Source organism: Tinamus guttatus, unplaced genomic scaffold (assembly GCF_059628265.1).
Source record: "Tinamus guttatus ecotype Peru unplaced genomic scaffold, ASM5962826v1 Tinamus_guttatus_pri_ptg000093l, whole genome shotgun sequence".
Lineage (NCBI taxonomy): Eukaryota > Metazoa > Chordata > Aves > Tinamiformes > Tinamidae > Tinamus > Tinamus guttatus.
In genome coordinates, this window is record NW_028288627.1 from 535683 (window position 1) to 562661 (window position 26979).

The 26979-nt window shown below is 39.9% G+C and overlaps 1 protein-coding gene across 2 annotated transcripts in view; it reads right to left on the reverse strand.

The window, feature by feature from the left end:
* Positions 1-1183: 1183 nt before the first annotated feature.
* Positions 1184-26979, reverse strand: part of ARHGEF12 (Rho guanine nucleotide exchange factor 12) — a 63635-nt gene continuing 37839 nt past the window's right edge. The window contains exons 6-41 of one of the 2 annotated variants that reach the window (XM_088520593.1): positions 26677-26726; positions 26330-26387; positions 25687-25865; positions 24977-25054; positions 24267-24386; positions 23563-23694; positions 22590-22661; positions 21831-21923; positions 21119-21229; positions 20551-20649; positions 19917-19959; positions 19415-19520; positions 19010-19147; positions 18525-18557; positions 17672-17786; positions 16762-16867; positions 16314-16526; positions 15944-16073; positions 15577-15612; positions 14800-14954; positions 14505-14651; positions 13683-13768; positions 12739-12864; positions 11817-11931; positions 11485-11585; positions 11156-11233; positions 10431-10506; positions 9862-10029; positions 9223-9310; positions 7995-8072; positions 7771-7847; positions 7185-7412; positions 5185-5670; positions 3220-3533; positions 2652-2724; positions 1184-2044 (exon numbers count right to left, since the gene is read on the reverse strand). In XM_088520593.1, the coding sequence (XP_088376719.1) occupies positions 2034-2044; positions 2652-2724; positions 3220-3533; positions 5185-5670; positions 7185-7412; positions 7771-7847; positions 7995-8072; positions 9223-9310; positions 9862-10029; positions 10431-10506; positions 11156-11233; positions 11485-11585; positions 11817-11931; positions 12739-12864; positions 13683-13768; positions 14505-14651; positions 14800-14954; positions 15577-15612; positions 15944-16073; positions 16314-16526; positions 16762-16867; positions 17672-17786; positions 18525-18557; positions 19010-19147; positions 19415-19520; positions 19917-19959; positions 20551-20649; positions 21119-21229; positions 21831-21923; positions 22590-22661; positions 23563-23694; positions 24267-24386; positions 24977-25054; positions 25687-25865; positions 26330-26387; positions 26677-26726 (4319 nt within the window). In that variant the 3' untranslated portion in view covers positions 1184-2033. The remainder of the gene's footprint in view (positions 2045-2651; positions 2725-3219; positions 3534-5184; positions 5671-7184; positions 7413-7770; positions 7848-7994; positions 8073-9222; positions 9311-9861; positions 10030-10430; positions 10507-11155; positions 11234-11484; positions 11586-11816; positions 11932-12738; positions 12865-13682; positions 13769-14504; positions 14652-14799; positions 14955-15576; positions 15613-15943; positions 16074-16313; positions 16527-16761; positions 16868-17671; positions 17787-18524; positions 18558-19009; positions 19148-19414; positions 19521-19916; positions 19960-20550; positions 20650-21118; positions 21230-21830; positions 21924-22589; positions 22662-23562; positions 23695-24266; positions 24387-24976; positions 25055-25686; positions 25866-26329; positions 26388-26676; positions 26727-26979) is intronic. The other variant, XM_088520594.1, reaches the window with a different exon arrangement.

Here is a 26979-nt window from a genome sequence, read left to right on the forward strand (position 1 = left end):
GGAGGAAAGATCCCACCCAAAGAAGCGCTTGGTTAATACTGACAGTATATTCATGCAGGGGTAACAGGACACGCGTTGGTGGGTCAAGACCAAGAGGAAGCTCCTGCCAGTATGGAAGAAACACTTTGGCTTGTGTTGGCAGTGTAATGCTCCTGCTGGTGAAAAATAATACTTCGTGCAATTTGCTCTTAATGCAAGAGAAACTCCTCCCTGCTCTGCTCTATAGTGGCTTATGGCTCTAATTTTCACACCAGGCCCAAAATCATTTCAGCTCACCCGGTGTCAATGTTTATAAGAACTTACCCCTTGCATTTTTTTTTCTAATAGGAAGAAGAGAAATTGCTTTTTGCTACACATGAATAGAAAAAGGACAGATTTGATTCTCTGCCAGCAGCTAAAGAGAAGACATGTTTGTGTTAATGGAGCATGGAGTCCCACCTTTATGCTGACCAGAGACAGATTCTCAGCACTTCATGATCCACAGTAACGCAAACAACACTGTAACAGTTCTAACTTGCTAATGGATTTTACAGGCCTGGTATACTGTTCACTTTGGGTTAAGTGGTTTAAAACTAGGAGGGAAGGTGCAAAAAGACTGCCTTACACCATTTCCATTGGCAGTCTTATTCAAGGTGTCTGTGAGAACGAGGACAGCTTAAATCACCCCGCTCCAAGCAGGAAGTTCCTGCCCTAAGACCAACTTCAGAGCAGAGGCACAACCATCCTAGGCTGTCCAGTGTGAGCTCTTCTGGCAGCCTCACATCCACCATCTTGTCCTAAGACTGGAAGGAACTCTAACAGCAAAACCCATTAGAACCAACTTAAGGAAGTACTGGAAAGCTGTTTCAGCCTTCTTTGCTTTGCTCATCCACTTCAGTAAGAACCCATTGGCACAAATCAGCATTCAAAGAAAAAAAAAAAAAAAAAAAAGAGACAGAGAAAGAGAGAGAGAGAGAGAGAGAAGAGACAGAAAAAACACCCCAAGTCCTCAGCAAGACATACCTTCAGGTACTAAAATGTACTGGCCCTATAAATCAGCAGTACCTGTGGCTAACTCAAATGGCAGCCCTTATTCATTCAGTAGTGAATCAGGGACAGACACTCATCTGTCCCACATCTTTGAAACACTTCTGGGTTTGCATTTTTTTTTTCTTTTTGATCCAGAGAAGAGTTACAAAAGTGCTGCAGGTCCAAGTATTTTTATCACTTTACAAAGAAGACAATGATCAAAGCCAACAAAGTCAAGAAAAAAAAATTAAATCCATCTTTCTGGTCTCCCAATCCAATTCTGCATGTCAACAAAGCAGACGCTAAATGGGAGAGAGGGAAAAAAAAAAAAGCATTTGCCAATCTCAAGTGCCTGGCTATTTAGTGCATGGAAAAATCCTCGTTACACATGTGATGACATAAGCAGTTCACATGCAACTGTAGAATACAGATAGTTCCAGCCACAAGTCATCTTAACACCTTCATAAGTAGCTCTTCACATGGCAGTTCGATTGCCCACAGGGAGTGCAGAGTCCAGTCCAGTGAAGCCAAGATACACGTGCACACAGAAACACCCTCTCCCTCTGAACTGACCTGTTCAGGAACAGTTGGAGCCAGAGTGCGCCATATGCAGAGGGCTAGAACTGCCACTACCCAATTAAAAACAAAACAAGAAAGGAAAATTAAAAAATTAAAATGTGCTTTTGATACACGGAATGAAGTCAAATAAATACATTGATTTTTTTTTAAATGTCTAAATACATTTTTATATCCTACACCCAAAGCTCTGTACATTTGGTTTGGTTTTTCTGTTCTGAATCAAAAATGAATTTCTGGTCACGAGCAGAGGAGTAGAGTAGAAGAGACTCCCTCACTGACAAGACAGTGCAGATGCCCCACAGGAAAAGCACCCAGTGCCCACTCTGTTAAGAGTATGGTTCACACAGACAAAAGTCCTCATGTCTCAGAGTCCATATAGAAGACAGGGGGTGCTGCGCACTGACACTCTTCATCCAACCTTCAGCCACTTCCGAAGGAAAACGTGACTAACTTTTATCTAAAGGAGATAAAAAAAAAAAAACCAGAAAGAGAGGAAGAAGGTACATTGAGAGAAATAGTTAACATTTCTTAACACACAGTATTAACAGTATTAACAGAGAAAGTATGGTGCGTGGGGCAGCACACATTTAACCTGAACATCTCTGTTAATACTTCTAGAAATTACAACTCAAGGATACTCGAGGGCAATTTAAAGGCACCTGTGGCAACCACTTCATACAGCGTCAGAAACATTGCAGAGAAGACGACAGACTGGAATCATTTTACATATTCAACAATCAGCCTTGGGACTCAAAGTCAAATTGGTCTTCTTTGCAAGAGAAGTGGCACATCCCAAAATGTAGGGCTTTAGCAGGGAGGGGTGCATTAGCTTACAAACTGCTTTTTCACAGGAAGGACGAGCTCCTCCGCACATGCGTCTCCCTGGGTTTCACTGACTTTTCTCGGCAACAGGGTGGCTTCAACCCTGTGGGAGCTGCTGAAGTAGCTAAAACCTTTTTTCTGTGAAACATTAATAACTCTGTGCTTTTTGGTTAATGCCTGGAGCCAGTGTGGTATATGGTATTCATTTATAGAAATCCAACAAGCAAAGGTTTGTTGCATACCTGAGTGCTCTCCTGTGGAGGCTGATCCAGCCAGCCCTTGGCGACGGAGAATGGTGTAGTCTTCCTCAACCTCCTAAAATAAATAAATAAAGAGGGCTATGACGGATAGGAAATCCCCAACACAAGTGAAAAATCATTTTGAAGCAATACATTTGTAAATCTCATTACTACTGCAAATTCATACTTTCATTTGACATTAACAGCAACATGCAATTGTTAATAAGCTTTTTTATATCAGTTATTTAATTTCCTTAGGTCAGTGGTCCCTTCAAAACTCCACTGTGACAGATTTCCCTCAGGAAAAGCCTGAATCTCCAAACTAATATCAAAGTAATACCTCCTACTTCTAATCGCTTGCTTCCTGGAACCCAGAACTTAATGCAGGTGAAATGGCAGCAAATTGCTGCTTCAAATGCTTCCACAGATAACAGCCAAAGACAAAAGACGACAGTACTCCCTTTGTTAACAACAGGGAAGGAGTCCTTCTGTAGTTTGTTTATTTTTCAAGCTCTTTTCTAAAAGAGAGCCTAGTGAGTACAGAAATCCTGAAAACCGTAAACACATATACCTTTAATTTTTCAAGGTCATTCTCTATCTTCTGAATATACTGCATCATCTGCATCCGTGACTCTATAGAGAAGTGCGGGCTTGCTACAACTGAGCAGGGCTCTTCAACTGCCCCCCAGTGTGAGGCCATCATCTCCTCCGCAAACGGGGAGCTTCCTCCGTCCGACTGCGTGTCCCGTGGGGAAACCGTCTGTCTCCGTGCAGAGTCCAAAGAGGTGTGGGCACCTGCAGTGCACTGGAGAACCAGGGACGATACCTCCTCATCTGTGGAGCTCTCCTGCACTGTTCCATATCCATCAAGGATCAAATAATTTCCTGTTAAGAGAACAGCTTTTAGTAGCATCTCCAGTTCAATAATCACCAAGAACCACTGAACTGTAGACAGTTTAAGCAGACTTTAAGAAAGGTAAGTGGTGAAAGGCCCATCTCTTGAGACATTTTAAAATGGATATGAAAAAGCATTTGTGAATATTACATGGAATAGTGATTGCTTTAATAGTGATTATCTGAGACCATACTAGCTTGGTTCTGAACAGGACTTCAGAGATCATACATGGTTTCTGGATTGCAGTTTGAGAATTACCTAATCAGACGGACTAATCCTCTTTACTCTTTTCTTTTTCCCCCACCTCTAAACTCTGTTTTCACTTTATAACATCTGAAAACATCCTGCTTATATTAACAGTACCCAGCAAATCAAACTGCTAAATTTCTGAACTCCATTTACCAGTCATGGTCCTCAGGATGGTTTTTGATGGCAAGTCTTGCCTAATGATAAGTTTTAAAGCAATTATTAACGAAAAGCTTTTCACATCCTGCACCTAGCAACAGAATTGTTCCAAATGATTCCCCTACAGTATTAAAATAAAGCTAGTCTGTAGAAACAGAATTGACTAGAAACAGATCAATCTCATTTTAATGTCCCTGCACACTTCGGAAAGTTAACAGTGCAAGAGGTGACAAACAAATTATATGCTTCAAGATTTTGGCTCAATTTTAGTAATCTAAATGTCTTAGTAATTCAGAGAAAAACTATTTTCAATATAGAGTTGAATTGGCTAATTCACGCTGACAGAAACTATTTTTTAAATAAGTCTTATTTATGAACAAGTGATTCCAAGACTAATAGTTACACAAAATCTACCTACTAGTAGCTACTGCCACTGTAACACCTATGTGAACAACCTGTGTGTTTTATTTAGTGCAATGTCATCACTTCGGCTTATTAGAATCAAAGGACTCTGGAAACACAAAGCGTGCAAAGTTCCATGAAAGTGCTTACAGTTGCTGTCTCAGAGCCAGCTTTCTGCTGAGTTAACAGCTCTAAAACCTTCTTGATAGCTGGAAGAGATATGCTTTGAGAGATTGCCCAGGTAACCATCAAACATAGTGCATACAATAGCAATAGTAAAAATAAGTTTGTAAGAACTTCAGACTGTGAGGTCACAGGGCACAATTACAATGCAAAGCTAAACTGTGAGTTTATTTTTTAAAAAACAACCCCAAAAAATCAAAATAATAGCTACAAAATAGCCATCGTCACAGGGGTCTGCATGCACAGACTAAGGCAGCGCTTTGCCTTCATGGAAAATGCTTTCCTCAGAGGCCCCAAAACCGAGCTTAGAGATAATATGGTCCAGCAACCAAGAGCTTGCATTGCATTCATACCTTTGTAATTATGCTTTGTAACAGTGTATTAATCCCACAGTATTTCAGCTTCTTGTTTCATAGAATAGAGAATTCATTAGGTATGTATTTGTACAGCCCTATTCAGAGCTAAAATAACTTTCAAGGACTAGAGAGCTTCTAGTCCTTTTAAATGTCCTGTACCATACTAGCAAAAGAGGCTTCATCAGGAAAACATACTGTTATTATCTTTTAAGCATCTTCTATTTAATTCTGAGTTCAATCTCCAAAGTTAAATCAGGACAGACTGTCATTCAATGAATGAAAGAAATACACTCACCTGAGATCCGTAGCTGAACATCTTCGTCCTCCTTCCTTTCCATTAGTTCACTTTCAGATGGATTTTCGTCACTGTGAGCTTCTCGAGCGTCAAAAAAATGTTCCCCACTTTCATCAGCACCCACCCCTTCCAGCTCCGTGGTGGACGTCTCCAGATTCATACTTGTGTGTTCTATTGCCAAGTTGCCACTTGACATGGGGTCTCCTGCTACGAGCTGCATGGTATCCCCCGAAGCTGGTGATTCAGCTGAAGTCCGGAGGCCATAACTAGCCGTAGATTCATTAGTGCTGGTTCTTGGAAGCATCTGCTCTGCTGCAGGCGGGGGATATTTGTCACTGTCAGAGTGCCGTAGTCCAGGCTCACTTCCACTCTCAGCTTGGGCTTCTTGGGAAACAGTTCTAAACCTGGGGAAGCGCTGCCGGTCTTCAAGGGTCCCCTTTTCAGGAAAGCCAAACTGCTGGACCAACAGCTGCTTCAGCAAGTCCACTGCAAGTAGAGATAATATTCACAAAGGTTCATAGACCATATCTTCTCTAACATTGACTAAACTAACACATGGCCACTCTTTCAAAGAGAGAGACCTCATAGCTGCCAGCCTTGTCATTGCTCTTAGTAGGAAGGACAGGGGTATCAAGATATAGATGAATTCTGAAGGCCTGTACCAATGCTTTACTCCCTGTTTCATTTTCCAAGTGAGGACAACCCAGGGCAGTACATGTTGCATCTCACTAAGGGCATAAGAACATAAGGGCATAAGTGCATAATAACACCATTCATTCTCACCATATAATGTCTATGTAACACCTTAGAAAAGCTATGAGTTCTCTTCTCAAAATGTGTGTAACCCACTTGCATTTTGCTGCTGTTAGGTGGCTGCTTTTTTCGGTCTGAATAGTCATGAGATGTTAGGTCACATTATATTAACTTTATATATGCCACAGACTAAGATTCTCTTATTACTGGTCTCAGAGAACAAATGCTAAGAACACTTGTATAGCATTCAAAATTGGAAAAGAACTTTGAATGCTATCAGAAAGAAACTCAGAATGGATTAGAAGAATCAAGATAAACTATCAGATTGTTGAAAACTGTCACTTCTTGCAGAGAGAGATGGAAGAGGGAAGTTAGGCCAAGGATACCAATGCTCTGCATTCTGGCAAAAGCAGAGGACCTACAGAGAAGCAATAAGGACTATTCACTTCAAGTACAATTCAGAGACTTCTCCTCCATTTCAGAACTGCCAGGGAGAGATATCAGCATTAATGAATCTATTCAAATTTTAAAAGGTTATATTTAGGAACAAAAGGAATTGCAAGGCTGGATCTCATCAAATAGGTTACGTACTCCTGGCATCCTCCCTCTGAAAAAAGGGCTGCTACCAGAGAATAGGAAGCAAACAGATTTTTTCTAAAAACATTTTCATAGAATAATCTGCCCACCAGAGGAAATTATTTTCTACTTACTCAAGTGTTGATCTGTTTAGCTTAAAAAATCTGAACCTAAATGTTTGTCAAGTTTGCAATTATCCTATCTCTTTTGCATGATTTTGCGAAAAAAGTGTAAATTCATATTCACCAACTCATGCAGTCTCTCCCGTATTACTTGCCCAGAGTTGTGAAAAGAAGTCCGCAGGCTGTTTTTTAAAATCACTGCTGACTAGCAATGACCCTTCACAGCACTGCACAAAGCTCTGCTATGTCAATTTGTCACCAGTTTTTCAAAGACAGTTCAGTATTACCTTCACTTCACACATGGGAAAACCATAATAAAACAACGAGATGACTCCCTAAAGCCAAAGAAAGCACCAGTATATACATTTATATCTTAGAATTTCTTTATGTCAGATCCACTCTATTTTTCTGTGATTTGCAGCACAGAGACATATGGATTTTAATCAAAACGGACATGAGATATTATTTTAGCTCATTGACTCAGATAGTTGAGCTAATAATTCCCATATTCAAATTACATTCCACTAGATATTGCCCACAGATACTTACAATTCCTCAATGCATCCAGTGCCCATTGCCCTTCGGATACCGAAGGTGAATTGGTGGTTGTGTGTTCAAAGCACGCAGAAGAATCTTTAAGTGACACGTCTGCCTGATGCACTTTATCAAACTGTCTTTCTGTCACACGATGATTTCCTGCTTGGGACTTTTCAGACATGATGGGTGAAGAAGACTCAGCATTCGGTATCAAGGGAGGTTCGAGGCCCACATCTTTATCTTGTAAACAGAAAACACACACTCATGTTAAACAACTATTTAAAGTATGAGGTGAAGCTGCAGAAAATTCTGCTTCACATGGACACCTCTGAAAACACTGAAAAGCATATTTTTGTGCATGTTGTCTGGTTAAAGGATGACTTTTTTTTTCAGGGAGAAAATGTTTTCCAACAACTTATAAGTCAGATGGAAAAACTAAGAGGTATATATTATCCAACAGGTTGATTTTGATGTCCTTACAGGACTTGCAAAGAAGTCTTTCCAAAAAAACATCAATGCTGCCAGGCGACGTTGAAGACAAAAGGAGTAAGACTTGGCACATTTGCGCTCCTTGTAGCAAATTTAATGCTTCTGTTACCTGAGCTTTGAGGACTGCTGGCAGAAATGTCGTGCTGCTCTTGGAGCTTCTGCTGCTCCTCTTCTTCACGCTCTTCTCTGTGGGGAGAAAAGAACCAACACATTCATGTAGTCATACATATCTGAATCGCTGCATGCAAATCAGTACCTTGGCTGACAATTTTGAGCAGAAAAGTGGCTAGTGGAAAAAGACCAATCCTTCCTCCTTCAGCTACTTTCACTTACTCGCCAGGTCCTGAGCCAGGTCTTCTGGTTGACTCCACTTTTACAGTCCCTGCCATCTGAGCGATAAGGTCTTGCCATCTGCAGTAGAGACATCAAATAAATACATGTAAGATGTGAAGCATAACACCACTGCTGTATTGAACACTTTAAATCCAGATTATATAATTACTGCTTTTCTTAACTGTTTTTCTTATCAACAAAAATGTCTAATTCTTTTTTTAATCTATTACAGTCAATGACTCAGTAATATCTTGCAGTCACAAGTGAAGTGCCACAGTTTTAATGCTCACCTCATCTCATACTCTTTAGCACAAGAAAATGAATGATGGGATGATGGGACCTTAGCAGGAGCTCTTAGGTGACTCAGTTACTTTATGTACAAATATATATGAAGGCATTAACTAACACTTCACAGAATCACAGAATGGCTGAGGTTGGCAGGGACCTCTAGAGATCATCTAGTCCAACCCCCCTGCTCCAGCAGGGACACCCAGAGCACATGGCACAGGCTGGCATCCAGGCAGGTTTGAAGATCGCTGGAGAAGGAGACTCCACGGCCTCTCTGGGCAGCCTGTTCCAGTGCTCTGTCACCCGCACAGGAAAGAAGTTCTTCCTCTCACTTCCTGTGTATTACTGAATAGTTTCCCACATGATGCTCTTAAACAGTTGATATACATCACACAAACAAGTCTATGCCCTTCTTATGCTTTAGAAGACAAACATTTACACCAAAAAGGGCAGAAGAGCGTTATCTCCAGAACTGGAAATTCATGCACCAGGATGTTTATGATACCTGTGTAAAAGTCCTCAAATTAACTATTTCTGCATGAAGATGTGGGATGATTTCAATGATTTATCAGGTATCACTGAATCACAAAGTTGAAAAGAGCACCTTTGAGGTAAAAGTAAATAATAAAATATATATATACACACACCCATATGCACCCACACACTACAAAAATAACGTACACATACTTTATATAGTGTATATTCACTATAGTGTACAGTTTATATTCACTAATACACAAGTATGCAATGTTTTAAAAGCAGCAAGAGAACACACCTCCAGTACATCCCACCTTCCCAACATAGCTATGTTCTCACCTGAGCTTAGAGAAGGAACTCGGGTAATTCATCGACAGCTGCACATTACTACAGGCAAGCAGATGTAAAAGTTCTCTCAAGTACAACAAATCAAACAGCAGATGGAGCTGAACCAATTACTTACACATTCTTTTCTGAAACAGTCTGTGCCACCAGTTCATAAATATGAGCGCCATTTTCTGACATGGAGATGACGAAAAAAGCTTTGTTATCTGAAACGAAACAGGGAGGGAAGAATTGAATTAGATGCCTTGTCCTGCAGAGTTTTCTGAAAATTCCTAGAAACCAGGCATGATGCCGATCAGAAGCGATGAAACAAGAGTTTGTGAAATAACTCTCCAATGATACACAAAGGTAATTCTTTCTCTATCCAGGAAATTTGTTTATGAATCCTAAAAGAGAAGAGCTGTTACTCTGTGAATGACTTTGAAACAGATTTATTTCTCCTCTTTCTCCTCCTAACAGTTTCCATTCCTATGGTACCTTTCACCCAATAGGGTCAGAGTATTTTAACTTATACTTATTTAAAAAATCAAAACATAAGTAAAAGGATGGTACTATCTCTTTTTATTAGTAGTTAAGTGACACACATGTTAAACAACTCCTTCAGATTCACAAAGCAAGATATTGGACAGCCAAGAACTAAGGCTACACACATTTTGGTGTGTCCTGTTCTGGAATTCCAGACAAAAGCATCTTTCCTAAAGTTACTTAGTCATCATTTTCGGCTCCTTCTTTAGTCTTCCCTGTTTTTCACACTGACCTGTTGCCACCTGACGAACCAGAACAGTGTTCAGTTTGATGATAGGACTGAAGGTGTGCTTGCTGTCAGCTGTGGATGCCAAGATTTTACTGTGACACTTCAGAACCAGTTTATCATCTTGTTTCTGCAATAGCACCAGAATGTCCTCCAGAAGCAGGGTGTAGAGATCTGTAGAGCGCAAATGAACCCAGAATGAGTTAAAGATTCATAGTTTTCTATCACACCCCTGCAGAAAGAAAAGACTGCATTTTCGATTACTCATGCAGAGGCAGTAATCAGTGCTATGCCATTCTCGGCAAAGCTTGCAAATCTTCCTCATCAAAACTACATCAGAAAGCTGCAGATGGGATTGGATCATCTCATGACTGACTGCTGTGTCCCTGCATGTCCTTAATGATACTCCAGCCCATTTGAGAATTGACAAGAATAATTTAATCAGCTCCGAGAAACACATAAGCATTATTACAGACGGCAGTACGAATCGTAATTGGAAACTGCAGATATGTCTTCTTTCTCCCTCCTTCTCAGCACACACACACAAACCCAACTCTAGACAGAACGGGACTCACCAATAGTTTTGTCACGATTAACCTTCCAAGTTAGAGGTCCTTCGTGAAGCATTTTTCTCTTAGTCAGATCCAAGTTCTGTCAGCAGAGGAAGGAAAAAAAACCAATAAAACTTATATGGAAGCAAAATAGGATAGCACCGAATTTCGGAGGGAGGGATATGGATAGGCGTTCCACTTTGGAGACTAGCAGCTAAATGCAGTCTGGAAAAAAACGTGGAACAGGAGTGGAGTACGCTAGTAAAACTAAACTTATGAGCGATGTTTGTTATCACTCTTGCTCATTCATCTGATCTTATACTGCTGGGGATGAAGGAGTAAAAAATTTTCCTATTATGTCAAGTTCATAAGGCCATTTAATTCCATCTAGTTTCTAGGAGTTTTTTCAATACCCCTTCATATGAAGTTTCCAGTTCTAGTATTACAACCGGTTAATGCTTTGGGACCTGGTTTGCCTACAGATGACATATTGTAATCATATACATATCATTCCAATGATCTGATGGACTTTATAATGTCAATGGATTCTTCAATCATTTTACTGCTTGCGACATTTAGATCTGCAGGCAAATAGATGTGACAGTTTTCACAAGTCATTCCTTCCAAACCTCAAAGTCTAAAATCAGTGACAGTAAGATTTCATAACTGTAGTAAGAAAAGCTAAAAAAACTTAGCTGCAACATTGCAAATATGATTCACATAGCAATTGCTTCAAGGATGTCACTCACCCTGAACTCATCCATCATGGGATCCTCAGACTGCTTCAAGTAGGACAGGTCAAGACGACGCTGATAATCTTCCAAATGCTGGAAAAAAATGTAATGAAGTTGGTCACTGATTAGCAAAACGCATTAGAGCCAAAGGTCAAACAATCATGAGCACTTCCACGTGTTCAAATGCCTTGGATTCCTGCTCTCACAGGAACAAAGATGCCACAAAGCATCTCTAATCACAACAAGCATATACACAAGTACAGAGATTGCAGGTGTCTTCGACATATTGTTTCCTTTCATCACATTTTTCCCAGCCCCTGATGCTCACTTCACTCCCCTCCTACCTGCTTGTTCTCAGATTCTTTAACAGCCTGATTCACGTGATTAAGGACTTGACGACAATGATCTGCTGCTTTCTTCACTTTCTCCTTCTCTTCAGGCAGTTCTGCAAAAGACCAAGAAACTGTAAAAACACTCTGTAACGAAAGGTGAAAGAGCCAGCAAACTAGTGCAGTTTGCTGACCTTAAATCTGAGAAAGGGACGCACTGTTGAGTTCCAATGAAAACAGACAGTGACCCACAAAGTTGTAGTGTCCTCAACATATGCTGTGAAATCACATTTGCTCAGAAAACCTCCCGAGACACATGCAGTGGCTACCTAGGGAAAATACTTTACCTGTGTACTTGGCAATATTATCAAGCAGAAGGGGGTACTTAGTCAACCTTTGCATCTCAGTGGGAATGATATCCTTCAACTGCAACCGTCGACACAGTGGATTACTCTCAGCATCCTAAAATTAAACAGAACAATAACTACATTTGTCATTTTTATTAAGACTATAATTACCTGAACGTGTAGCATCTATTCATCACACAAAAGTCTATTACTTCACTTTCCGGTAATTAAATACAAGACAAGAAATGCCAAGATTTATCATTCAGACAACACATCCCCTTTCCACTTGCAATTAACGTATAGGAGATGCTCATCACAAAAGCAGCGTCTTCCTTCTCTCATTACTTCACGGAGGCCTCGTACCATCTCCAATCAATCTCAGTCACTGCCATACAGGCAAGACATCAGTTTAGTCTCTCACACGATAGCAAAACTATGGTACATTTTTCAAAATAACCTCAACTCTTGTAATACCAGCGTTCTCCCCAGCCTATGCTAACGAAGATAATGTTCTCCTATCCACGTGTCATATATACTCAGCCTCTATCCTGGTCGGGAGAATAGGTGTACCACATCTGTCTTTTGCCTACGGCATGCATTAAAACTGCAGTATTGCAAACAGTTTTCTCCACAGAAACACTCATTTCCCTTGGGAAACGACCACCTCTAGAGACGTGATCTCCTGCCTGGGACAGCATCTGTTTTCCCGCATTCTATCAGGACATCCTGCACTTCTCAGAATTAAAGGCTCCTCAACCAGAAGTGATTGGCAGAGATAAACACAGCACTGGAAATGATCCCAATCTGAAGGCAACATTAGACATAACCCCATTAATTATGACAGTTATCTATAGCCCTTCGTTATCCTACACTGGTCACAAGGTACACCCTCAGGCAGCTCATACCCCTGCATAAAAATCACCTGCACAAAAGTCTGGAAGCGAGAGTCTTTCTTCTGACGTGATTTGATGACCTCTAAAGCAAAGGGCTGGTTACTGCAGAAAGTGGCAGTTGCATTTTTCAACTTCTCCTCTGCTGATCCACTAAACTGTGTCAGAAAATCAAGAAAGTCACATTTAGACACAGTTAAGTTCAGCATGCGCCCGTGTCAACAAAAGTACAGCCATAGAGCAGCATTAGTCTCAAAAGGGAAGAAATAAGCGGGTTTGGCAACATATTAAAACTAATTTACATGAAAGGGAGCATTTTAAACAACTAACTTCCCTCTCCCCATTCTACTGAGGAACTCCTCACCTCAAACTCTCCAGATGTCTCTCTGCCCACAACAATTCCAACCATTTCGACTTCAAAATTTTGAAAAGAAGCCGGGCACTGTGTGTGTGTGTGTGTGTATATATATATATTTATACACACCCACACATTTACATATATATATATATGCATATAAATTATATATAAAGTGCTATGAATTTTAAGACTTTCAGCTATGTAAATTCTAACACACACAAGGAACGGAAACCAGTATTTTAAAGGACTTTTAGCAGCACAAGCAACACGACTAAAATTTTAGTGCTATTGAAATAAAATGCCCTACTCTTATTCTCAAAATCCTTCTCTCATCTTCATATCTTCACAATCACCTTTCTGCTTCACTTGCACATTATAAGGAAATCATTTTTTTTCTTTAAAATGATTCCTTTATGAAATGCAAATCCTATATTGGGTTCTTCCTGCTTTCTCTCAATGCACTGGCTCTAGCTCAAAGCCATCATAGAAACGATATTCCTCAGATATTCAATTCCTATTATCCCGAATTATATCTTGGTTAATCTCTGGCCCTATTTATCACTTTGGCAAATGTTTTTTAAAGAAATAGAAAGTAAAAAAAAAAAAAATGTAATTTACCCAGGAAAGCAAGTCCTCCCCAATCTGGTCAATAACAGAAGACTCGTTCCTTTTTCGGACAGCTTTCATTTGATCATTCAATGCAACTTAAAAAGAAAAATAAGAAGAAATATTATGATATAATTAATTAAATACTATATTTAAATTGTTTGCTTTAAGTTCAGCACTTATTTTAAAATAAAAACTTTTCTAGGAGAGATATTTGCAGTAACTTGTAATATATGTAACAGAATATTTAAGAAAATGTCAGACACAGCCTTTGCACTTCTTGTCTGCCTTCAGGTCACCCCAGGAACCATTCTGGCTTTATTTTTTCCAGAGGCTCAATAGCACAACCTTTTAAAAACCCAGAGATAGCATAACATACTTCAAGCCACTTTCCTAAAATTATACAGTTGATTACTCAGCGGCAGAGCTGAAATTCTGTTCCTGAACAATCCTTTCTCTAAACATTATGAAGGGCGATCCTTCAAAACCACCTCCAAGACATCAACCTTTCAGGGCTTTTTCTCTTCAACACAGTTGTAACTTCTTGAATGCTGCCCTGTGAAGATCATTCATCAAAGCATGCTTTTTATCAAAGCATGAATCAGCACAAAGAGTCTGGGTACACAGATAAGTCAAAGCAAGTATCCAAAACACTGACACAGTCATTTTTAAATGAAGTATCTTTGTAAATCAGTGTAGGCAAAAAGAAGACCTTCTGTAATGCACTATATGAGGTTGCCTCTCTTCTTTCAGGGTCACCTACACATTTTTTTTCCAGGTAACTGCAGACCCTGTTGAGAGTGCAAAACCGAAAGGCATCCCATATGTTCTTACCATGAAGCCCAAGGATATCCTCCAGATTTGAAAAGATTTTCCGTTTGTCACTGGAGTTCAGGATCCCTTCCCGGGTGACACGCTGGTAGAAGACATTATGCAGAACCTTCAGTGTGCGGACATGAGCTCTCTCTGTATAAAACAATTCTGAAGAGAAAGGAAGACACGATTATAACTACTGCCTTAAATAGGTGTGCGAATAGTTTTAAATTTCAAGAACTTCAGAGCCCCAAAGGACAAAGCTTGAACTTTGTGCTTAAAAAGCTTAAAAAGCTAGGAAAAATATCAGTCTCACCATTAATCACTTCTTGGCGCTTGATTTCATAGGGTTTCAGCCCCATCAACACATCCCGGCTCACAAGTTGCTGCCAGTTGGGAGGGTCCATGTCCATATCAAAATCATACAGCTCATCTTCACTCTGTACATCTGCAAAACCCACACTATCCACCCTAAGATAAAAAAACATATGTCAAATACCTCCCTTTTTGGCATGGACATAAGGAAAAGAGAACCTCGAAGCATTCATATTAGTTGTAAAGCATTATGAATATGCTCCCGCAGAAGGCTGATAGATGTTGGAAGCTATGCATATTTTATAATTTTGCCCTTTGCAGAACAACTAAGAATTAATACCTCTTCGCACAGCATTTTCATAACCCTACTTTTAATGGTACTGTAAAGTAATTAGCTTAAGGTCAAATATCAAGTCAGTGAAAGGGCAGGCTACAATTTCTTCCCTTTGCCTCTCTGCAGATGCAGAGCTATTAGCAACATACAGACTTGGAAAGAAAACAGAGAATCTCAGTTCCCCAAGCCATCCACTCCAATCAGTGCATACAACAAGCAGTGTATTTCACTCATTGATCAAAAGGCTTATCTACATATAATAAGCTCCACCTGCCCTATATCCAAATCCAGTGTCTCACTTCATATACAAATTATTTAAGGATAGGAAAGATCACCTAGGTGATTGCAGCCATTCAGAACCATGAACATCACTGCATTCTGCTTTAAACATGATTAAAATCTCCACGAATTCATTGAAGTTCAAGCAATTATAAGCATACTCACTTGCGAAAAGCCTTTGGTGTTCCCATGTCAACCATTCTACAAAGAAAGGAGTTGTTATAAGAATACTTACGCAAGCATTTTACCCCATTGAGCCATTCAGCAAAACTCCAGATTGAAATCCTACCTTTTAACTGAAATGTTCTGCCTATCTGTCAAACCCAGGCTCCCTGATCTACAGACAGCTTTCTAGTACTATCACAGCATAAACCAGCCTAGACTTATCATAGACATAAACCAGCATTTCCTACTTGTGCTAATGATGTTTAATACAAATCACGCCACTAGTAGTTATACAGACTTGGCTGCAGTGGCCTTTGTCACATCTACCCTCTTCTGATGCTCAAGCAACCAGGGGACCCACAATTACCTCTCCAATTCTCCCTCCTCCTCCTGCAAGTTTTCCAAAGGAGATGGGAATTCAAAAGTATTATTAGGTGTGCGGGGTGTGCCATCCACACAATCGCTAGAAGGTAGAGCTTCTACAGTCTGCTTCGAGCCTAAAAGAGGAGTAACAACTGTCAAGAACTGCACAAAAATCAAAGTACATGACAGAATTTCTGATTCACAGCCTCGTTTCAACGTAGAATGGGAGGAACTGAACTCATGTCTTGCTAAGAAAAATTTCCATGAGAAGCTTTCCCAGGTGACAGACTTGCGCTTACAACAGTAGACACCCAAGCCCTCAAACCAACAACCAAGTTTCTTGGGCTCGTCCCTCTTTAGTAATATCTTCCTACCTGCTTCACTGTCCTTGCTTCCCTCTGGAGAGGAAAAGGGACCTGCTGCCAAAGGAGACATTGGGTTGGCAGGCAGGTACACTGCCTCTTGCCCATCACTGGAAGACCCACTCTGGCGCATCTTGCTAGAATCTGGTGGCTCTGGGCTAACAGAAGAGGCTGAAGATAAGTGCTTTGGATGACGCTGCTTCTGCATTTCCATGGCTCTGCCAACTGAACAAAGACAGGGCTATTAGACTAGCAAAAGCACTTTTACCTGTTTTCACCAATCAAGAAAGGAATAATCTTATGGACGACTAATAAATTAGGCTTGTCTGTCTTTAAAAACATGTTTCAAACCCCTAAATCTTACCGAATATTCATAACAAGGATTTTTAAAGGACAGCAGAGACTTTAGCTGGCTTTCAGACTAGCAGTAAAGGAACATATATTTCATCGTCTGACATACTTGCACTACTATCATGTCGACTTGGTCTCCTTGGTGGTCCCAAAATATTTGGGAAGCCTCTTCTCTTCCCTTTTTCCTCTCCTTCCTTCTCTTTCTTGATACTCTGCTGCAGTTAATATACAACAACAAGAACACAAATAAGCAAACAGATATTTCATCAGATTAACTTATTTATTGAGGTATTGACCAACTCTTCTGAAATTCAGTACTTTGATATGAAAGAAGATTTTTGTATCAAGTCATCTAATTCAGGAGTCAACGTACTGCAACGAAAGAGACAAAGGCACCAAACAGACAGACTCAAAGTGGTGTACAACAGGGTTAGCAAGAGGGAGCCAGAGCATCTTAAGGGATGCATCTGTTAAAAGGAAAAAACGCACAGTCTGATTTTCAGCTCATGTGGAGCTAGAAAACACTTTCCTTCCTAGTGCGAGACACCAATTTCATGTGACCAGTAGCACTTTGTTTCTATAAGGGTCAATATCTTGTAACTCCAAAACTCCACAAGCATTAAGTTATGAGTTTCTGGGCACGTTACTCGGGAAGAAAACTAGCGAGGCCATAAGCCTAATTAGCCTAAACAAGACCCACAGGTGATTCAAGATTGTGTTATATGAATCACCTGTCAGTGACAGTCCATTTTTATAAGGCTTGAACTATGAAAAACAGTTAGAATTTAGGTAGATGAATCAAGAAAGTAAAAGGGCTACTATTCATTTTTAATGTAGACTTCTGCCTAAACATGCAGAAACTAATTTCAAATGTTAGGTTTTCTGTGCAGCTCTAAGATTGCAAAATCATACCAACTTCCAATGTATTAAAAGTGGATTTTGAAATCTAATCAAACACACATACTGGACACCTTAAAACAAAACAAAAACCACACACACACTGGACAACACACTTCTACCTTTATCTTTGGCAAGAAACCAATACGGCCACGCTTCTGCTCTAGATTCCGAGGCTCTTTAACTTTGACTCCCAGATGTTTCATGTAAGTAAGAATCACATACTGCATTGTGGAACTGCAGAACACATACAAAATGAATAATAATTAAAAAAAAAAGATGGATGATAAGAAAAAATAATTTCTCAAGTTAATGAAAAAAGTCAAATGCAAAGGTTACACTGAAGAGCTAAACGTAACCATTTTTAGACTCAAAGAAACTACAATCAAGTATTCTTTTTATGAAACAGACTCAGCCAATAACAGAATTTGTTCTCTTGTAAACAAAAATGAAGTATATAAAAAGTGTACCTGCCTGAAAGGTAAGATTAAAATTTGGAAAATTACACAGAAGATACAAAACTGATAAATTAAATATTTGAAAGTTGCATAATAGCTTAGAGTTACAGTAAAAAAAAAATCATTAACAGTAAAAGGTTGGTTACTGTATAGTGTAGCAAAAAATATCCATACAATACATGGTGCCAAACAAACTGAACAAGGCAAGGTGTTTGTATGGAGAATAAATTTCAGACCAAGCTGAAACAGCTGGAAAAATAACACTAAGAAGCCACATGAACTCTCCAAGCAGTAACTCTGTTTCAGATCTGAAACAAAAGCAACAAACTTTGGACTAAGCAGCAGCTCAGAAAAACCACTCTGAATTTAAGCTAATTATGGAAGATTTAGAAAATGAGAGTTTGTAAATACAGCCAGAAGAGGGCTGTCTTGTTCCACCCAGCAGAAAAGAGCCTACAAAACCGCGTCAGCAATGGAGTTCTTACTTAACAGCCTAAGCCTGCAAAGCTTAAATTACCTCTTGTCTTCTTCCAGGGGCTGAGATGTCATCCTAAAAAAAAAAAAACAAAAAATAAAAATAAAGTGTCAGAAGCTGTGTGCAAAATGTCCTTTGGAATTAAAAATCCTAAAGGCTTCAGCTAGGAAAATTTGGCTTTGCTCGCCTTAAAAGAAAAATGCTTCTGTAGCTATAGATTAACATATTTCAAGACATAAAATGAGATTTGGATCTAGTAACGCATCTAGCAACAAGAAAAGCTCTGCTCCTGGTAGTTCAACAGTCACCTCCTTGAAAAGATACATGGACTTTACTATTACTACTATTTATTTAACATACTATTAGCTTGCTTTTGACTATTACTAAAACACATGTTGGTAGCAAATTGGGGAACCGAAAGAAAGGTAGTGATGTCACACACTTTCTAGCTTCCAATTCCTTTGTTCAGCTCTTAGGCTCAGAATGGAATCTCTCTTACTCTCACAATTATACTCGCTGTTACTCACAAGACTTCCTCAATTTTGGCAATGATCTGTTCTGCGCATGCTCTTTCCTTCTCCACTGCATTCCGGTCACGAACTCTTTCTGCATCCAGTTTGGTGAGTTCACCTTCTGCCAGAGTCAATCCCATGCTACGCTTCTGCCTGAAATTCAGGGAGAGGGAATTATCATTTGAAATTGGATGCTGACCTATAATAAAGAAAATAAGGTGTTTGCAGAGTGCCGAACCCAGCATCAAAAATATTCAAGGATTGGTCACAGGGTGACCACAGAGGCCCGCTCCAGTGTTGTTTTCTTTTATTCATTCCAAGATGAATTTCTGTATTCCCTGAGTTTTGATTTTTCCTGGTATTGGAATATGCCCATTGACTGAGGGCACATATAAACTTCAACAAAAAGAAAACTGTTACCTGAAATCTTCCAGATGCTTTTGAACTTCTGGACAGACTTTGTCTTGCATAGTTTGTATGTAGTGACGATGAAGCTCTTCGGGAATGAGTTCTGGCCTTCTTTTGTCTGCAATTCAAGAGAAAAAGCAGACAGATTATCCTTTAGAGAAAAGGAGCCCACTCTACCTTAGGATAACATCACTCACAGACACACTTTAGCCCACTCAAAGTAGCCTTTTGCCTTAGACTTGCCGATAATATGCACTTAAGCACATTACACATAAGTGGCTTTGGTTTTTAGTATCATACTAAAAACACACATGCTGATGTAACCCAGTGCATCCCCCCATATATGCATGATAAGAACATGTATTAAGCCCTTCCCAAAATAACAGACTGAGCATCTACTCATTTTTCCCTGTGACGCACGACACTGTACATCACAAGCACTTCAGAAACTTGCTTGAACAGCCTCAGCCAGTAGAAGCTGATGAAGTAAAATATCCTAGGAAAGAGGCCTTACCTAGATCTACAGAAATTTCATCTGGAACTGGAACTTTCAGATTCTGCAAAAGAAATGGAAGACTGAGGGAACATACACAACAAACCATCCTATTAAGCATAAGCCATACAGCACAGTCCCTACAAAAGCTGAGATCATATAACCTAAACACTTGAAGGTATCACAGAGAAGATTCCTATTCTCAATACATATTAAACTACACAAGGATTCTTTCAAAGCATATGCTATTAGCCTCTGCTGCACTACCTCATAGTCTAATTTACGGTGGCAAGGAAGTTTTTCAGACTTTCTAACAGACATGCACAATTTTGCAACCCCTGCAACAGTCCCATCAACATATACAGTAGTTATTAATGAGAATATAACGTATAATAAGTAGTTAGCCTTACACATGACAAGATCATTTCTTGTGTCAAATAATGCTTTGCCAACAATTCATGGAGTTAACCAAACACCTGAAGCACTATACTATTCATTTTCTCATATTCACTGGAAATATTTTTAACAAAAGCTTTCGATTCTGGGGCACTCAAATCATTCCTTTTTTTTCCCCAGTCTGAGGGAGAAGAGGAACTTGCTCTCTCATGTCAACTTGCTAGATATGCTTGAACACAAGGAAACGATTGAAACCTACTGCAGCTCGGTCCAAGAAGAACTGGTAAAACTCAAGGAAGACACGTCGGGTCTCTTTGGAGTTGGTCTGCTTATACAAGTCTGTGTAAAGGTAGCATAACTGTGGGAAACAGGAAGGGAAAAAATGAATACCGTGATTACTCTACTAGCAACCCCTCTGAGTTTTCTTTCACTCTGCTCAAGGAACTCGGCATTGCCGAGCTGAAAGACTTCCTTCAGCCACCCAGACTGCATAGGAAACCTTGATTAGTCAGCTAGGCTATCCCTGTAGCCAGTAAAGCAAAAGCAGACTTTCCCTGCAGACAACTAATCCTATTTCTCTAACATGGAATAAAACATTTCAGGAGCTAAACACCAGATTTTCACATATCTGAATTCAAGAAAAACAGTTCTACCTGTGCTTCCCTTCATTTATCTTATACACCCTCATGCCTGCCCAAGATCTGCATTTCTCTCCTTGCTTATCCACCCATGAAACTGGTAATGTCACGCAAGAACAAGGAGACACTTGAAGAACACCATTAATATGAGAGATTTGGCTTGGCAGAAACAATTCCAGAATATCTTACTAATGCTGCAGGGTCAAACTGGGACACCACGTGATGCAGAAGAACAGCCAGGTGAGCTGGGCGAGATTTCAGGAGCTCAATGTTTTGAAAACAGCTGCATTGTCCATTAATCTGTAGAGACACATGGAAACTACTTCAATTAATCAAGAAAGCAACTGTGAAGAAGAAAAAAGAAAGTTCTGATGGCATAGCTACTCAGTTATTTAAAATAAAAACAGATCAACTCGAGAACCTGTGAGATTCTGTTGAAGTATCCCAAGAAGAAATCTACATAGTGAAACTTATTTTTAATACTCTCCGGCACACTGAGTATAATATAACGAAATTTCAAAACAAATATACTAAAAGCTACAACAGCTGTACTGTTGTAACATTAAGGGAGGTCTGTGAATAAAACAGAAATAAGCAACAAGAAATTACATAAGGCAAATAAATTTCTAGAAGCTTAAGGTTGTAAGAAAAAAAGAGAGGAACAGAACATCAAAGATTACGTATTAACAAAAACTGCTCAAGTATTATGATTTGGCAGCATTAACAGTAACAAGGAATCACATTCCGTAATTCTTAATTCACCATATGAAAACTATTCAATAAAAATACATCATGCAACACTTGAATCTTAGGCACAGAGGAAAACAATTTTTGTAAAAGAAGAAAAAGGGCAGCTGAAGTGAAAAAGGTGGGTTTTAAGTGTAAAAAATGTGATTCTCACCTGTTCCTGTTCAGTGTCAAAGTCGTCATCTTCTGCTCCAATGATCTGAGGTCCTATACGAGAAGAAGGACTTCCAACACTGGACTGAGAATCCTGGTGCAAGTTGGGATGGGAGGAAGGAAGGGAAGGGAAGGGAAGAAAAGTACAGTGCTATTACTCTTATGGGACAGTAAACCTTCTCTAACCAACTCGAATATATTAATTCTCCTCCAAAAACTTAAATGACACTCAAGTGCCTTTATTCAATCTTGTCCAAATTTTCAGTTGTGAGATCCTGTTTAGGATGCTTCTCCCAAGTTGCAAACGTTCAGAGAAGTCAAACCAGCAGATTCAAACCCTACTCCATGATTTGCAGACACTGCTCAGCAAGTCACATGCTTGCTGCTGTATTCTACGTTCATCCCATCTCAAGGCCATCCTTGATAATGCTAGTCTCATAATGACTGAATATCCTCAAGTAAAGACTGTTTTCCTTTTCAAGTTGGATTCAAGGAATAAACTTTGTACAACAGCCCTAGCTATTTTAGCTCCAGCTGCTTTACGGCTGATTATATATTTCTCATCTTTTAAATGGGCCTGTTCTTAAGTGCTATAAACATTTATTCAGCTAATTAACGTACCCTGCACAAATTTAATTGCATTTTATTATCTAAAGCAACAGTTATGCATGCTTCATCTAAAAAGTAGAGGAAAAAGAGCAAGATTTTAATAGGCCCATTACAGGAGAAGCTGTTATCATGCTCTATGTTTTGGACTTACGGTATCTTGAATCTCAGTCTTCTCTGGGCTCTCATCCAGATAAATCCGATCCTTCAGGCCACTCCGAGGACTCTGGGAAAGAAGTTCAGTTCTGCTGAGTACCAGTAAATCCAGGAAAGTAAGAACTGTATGCTTCAGCCACAACAGACAAAACTTCTCTTTTCTCACACAGTGGACTGTTGAACAGCTGAGGCACGAACAGCTGAACTCTACTGTATTACTCACACACAGTTTCAAAAAGGGAAGCCCAAATACTATAGCTCTAGAATGCACAGAAGCATTTTCAAAAATAAAGTTTCTAAGATTAAATAGCAGTGTGGCAAAATCTGCTCTTGCACCTCATCTTGGCCTTTTCCTTCTTTCCATGTATTCCCATAGTTTATGTACTATCCTTGTTGTTAGAGAGTCTCAATGCCTTCATGTTAATCAGCTACGATCTTAATCAAGGATTAGGTGTGAAGGTGCTCCAATAAGAAGTCTACCTGAGGACACTGATAACTGATGAGCAAACAGACTAAGCACTTACACTGTTGGCAATAATCGAAGTTCATTTGATGGAAGTAACGCTCTTCCTCACTTTTATGGCAAATTGCCCAGTGCCTAGCTCTGAGTCACAGTTACCACAAATGGAATATTAATGTGCTCTTAAAAGATGCTTTAATTTGCATCTCTCAGCTCTGAGAAAGATTTTGGCATCCATCCTTCTTTGCCTGATAACAGGGAGTATGCCAGGGAAAAAACATCTTGGAAAAAAAGCCCAAATGCACAGTATTTTTTTCCTAGTACCTAATAATCGAAGACCAATATAGCATGCTTCCTCAGTGTTGGTGTGTACTTGGAAGCTTTTTCTAGCAACACACAACACTACTGAGACACAGCATATATCAAAAATATTCAGGACAGCACAAACACAAAAAACTGCACAAGCAGAGAAAAAGTATAGAAGCAAGATGTGGAGATGTTCAATACTCACATCAGCAATGTCACTATTTGGTCGGGAGCTATCAGCACTGTAATCCAGTTTGCTCAGGACATCCCCACTTTCTGCCTCTACTTCACTGATCTGCAGAGATTCTGTTACAGATCTAGAGGACAAGACTCCGTCCTGAAAAGATAAAGCAAGTTGGGAGACAGCACAGAGCAAGTTGAATATTTCTATAGACATTAGCTCTTTCAAAAACTGCTCTTTGTGAAACTCATGTATTCAAAAGAGGCCGAAATGTTTTTCAAAGCAAAGGCAAGAGAAAGTTTCAGGGCTCAACCTCAAACACAGATGAAAAAGGGGGAAAATAATTTCATTTATATATTAAAAAATCTGTTTCAAGCCTCTAATTATACATTCTTCACAGTAAGAATGACTTCACAGGTTTCTTTTAAGCTGTATTGACTAACAGGCTAATAAACACATCAACATTTCCATGTACTGCTTTAAAATCAGTTTCTCAAGGAACATTCAGAAAACCCACTGTAACATCTACTTCAAATACTGACATTGCATTCTATTGTGTAACAGTTTCCACAAGCAGCCTAATGACAAGTCACAACTCTAGAGGGTGCAATCTGCCTGTGGAAACAGAGAAGAGCTTGGTAGGGAATTCCTGCTTGCCCAAAATACCATCATCCCCTAAGAATTTTCACCTGGAACATGCTGCAGAGAAGCCTGACACATTCTGTTACCTGAGTAGAGCCTGTGGCTTTGGACAACCGCTCTTGCAGCTGAGGAATGTGCTTCTTGGTTTCCTGTATCTCTTTGAGAAGTCGTGAGGTGGGTGAGCGGCTACACTCTTCTTGCAGAGACTGAAAAATAATTTTATGAATTTATATTCATTTAAATAGTTCCTCACTATCAAAACTTAGATCTACAACCTATTACTAATATTCATGAACACATCCAGTAAAGCTCACATTTGCACACCTCCTGCGGTATCAAGCAGGCACTGTTTATACAGCCCTTCTCCCTTTCCTGTACATTCTCCAGGTTTAATCAGGTTAAATCACAACCATGTTGAGCGTATGCTTGAAGGCACAAAAATGGAGTATCACCAAGAACTACCATGTAGATTGTAGCTCCTAGTGAAAATTGACTCTCAGTGAGACAGAAAGATGCTTATGTGACCTAGTATTAGACCAGAATGAGACACGTATACATTTAGGAAATCTTCCACGTGTCTTTCCTACCCTGTCAGGGACTAAAATACTCAGGAGATGATCAGTAAGATGATCGGACACCTCTGATGTTAGTCCAGCGCATAGCAAAGCTCAGCTGGAACATAAGCTATGCAAGGAAATGAGCATGCTAGTAACTAATGATTCAACAGCCCACATTTACATTAACAACATCTTTTTCTCTTTCCTCCACACCTCCTGAACATAAGCAACTCCAGTACCTGCAGCCGTTCCTGCTCTTTCTGTAGCATCTTTCTCAGAATCTCCACTTTCTGGTTGTGGACAACATTGTTCTCCTCCTAGGAGATAGGGAGAAATTAAAGAGCCACTGATTTTTTTGGTGGATCCGGAAATAGGGAAGGAAGATAGGGGAAAAACAGATATGCCCACTTCTCAGCTACTTCCTCAACATGGTCACTGAAAAGCCCTACAAGAAGTGATTCAAGTTTCTCATGCCCTATCTCATACAGGATATAACCACTCATTCCCACTTTTAAATATAGCTATCATAGCTATGACCTAAAAACCTCCTCTTTCTCCCCCCAAACTGATGAAAAGTGTTTGCTTATTTTACTTTCTTCTGTCTTCTTTGCCACATGTTTGTGTGCTTTACAGTCCAATTGCTAGCAGTTAGCAATGACTGGCCCAGACCAGACATGGTGAAAGACCACCTGATGCAAATTGCAGCAGTGTATGTCAAAGACAACCTGTGAACAAGCTTCAGCTGCCTTTGCCTTATATCAGATGGGGCAGGATATTTACTTGCAAGATGTTTTTTTCTCCAAGTGGCTAAATGCCCACTGGGTGGCAGGACAAAAATTCCAATTCCAATTTGTGATTTGTGCAAGAAGAACAAAACAATTCCTTTGAGGGAAAATACATGACTACATTTTTTCCACTGCTAAACTGGTTCTTTGGAAAGAACACTTACCCCCACGAGTACAGGGCTAGTAATCCTTTCTGCATTTCCTGATGTGCCAGGCGAATGAGGAGATGTCATGATTGGAGACATATGCCCAAATGCTGCCACATCCACTTCAGAATCGGCTAATGGAATCTGGGGGGACCCTGGTGGGCGCCCCTGAACAGTGAGAGCTACATAGGAACCCGCTGCAAGGGGAACAAGAACAATCCACCTTAAAACACTTGCAAATTTCTATGGTTAACATTTACTCCCTCCCAAAAGACAAGACTCGCAGACAGCTCTTCACCTCTATTTTTCACACCAGAGAACCTGGGAGCGCTGTCAACTCCACTCCAGATACCTCCATTTAAATTTCAAGTAAGTCAATGTCTTTCATCATGATCAGCCTTAATGAAAGCACCCAGTGCAATTTGTAACCCACCAAGTTAAACCATTAACCATATACATATATGAATTACCTCAAATTTAATTTTACTGCCTCTGTCTCATACACACCCAGCATCTCTCAGACTATGGCAGTCAACAACTTAAGGTACTTAGCCCTTGCCATTTGATAGCTGAATCAGTCATTGGTCTTGCAAAAAATAACCTTTTTCAGGCTTTAAAGGAGCACAGTGACAAAAAGAAATAGTAATCTGCCTTTACTTACACTTGATCAGCTTTACCACTTCCAAATGGTTTGAGTGCGTTACTAGAGTGCCATTCACCTGTGAGGGGTGGAAAACAATAGCAGGTTTTTGGTGGGATGTTTGAACCTCACTGCGTACTACACTCACCATTAGAGTTCTAAAACAGCCAGGTTCTCCACAACGAAACTAACACTCAGCAATGAGCTTCCAGTGGTTACTGCACATCCCCAAAACAGGAAAAATTAGACCACCTGCTATCCCGTGGAATAATGTAACCACCACTGCAGACATATCAGTTACATTCTTTCAATGAAAGAATTAACTTAATACAAAGAGTCAATTTTCTGAATGTTTTGAATGCCCTTACCTTGATAATTCTATCACCTGTCTGCACTCCAGCCCGCATGGCTGCTCCATCTAGAGGGCAAGAAACAGTTAAGTTCCAATTTTAATAGAGTCACTCAACACAAAAATGGTTTGAGCGCTTCTGTAGTTCTGTGCAAAATTACTTCCCATATTCACCCAAGCTTCCCCTTCCTCAGTCAGTGGGTATCTAGGCTGCGGCTATTCTGTTCTCATTTCGCAGCAGATACATCCAGCCACAATCCCACACGGTTACATGTGCTCATTTTACTTCCCCTTAAGTGCAGGCTCTTAAGTGCAAGGCAGG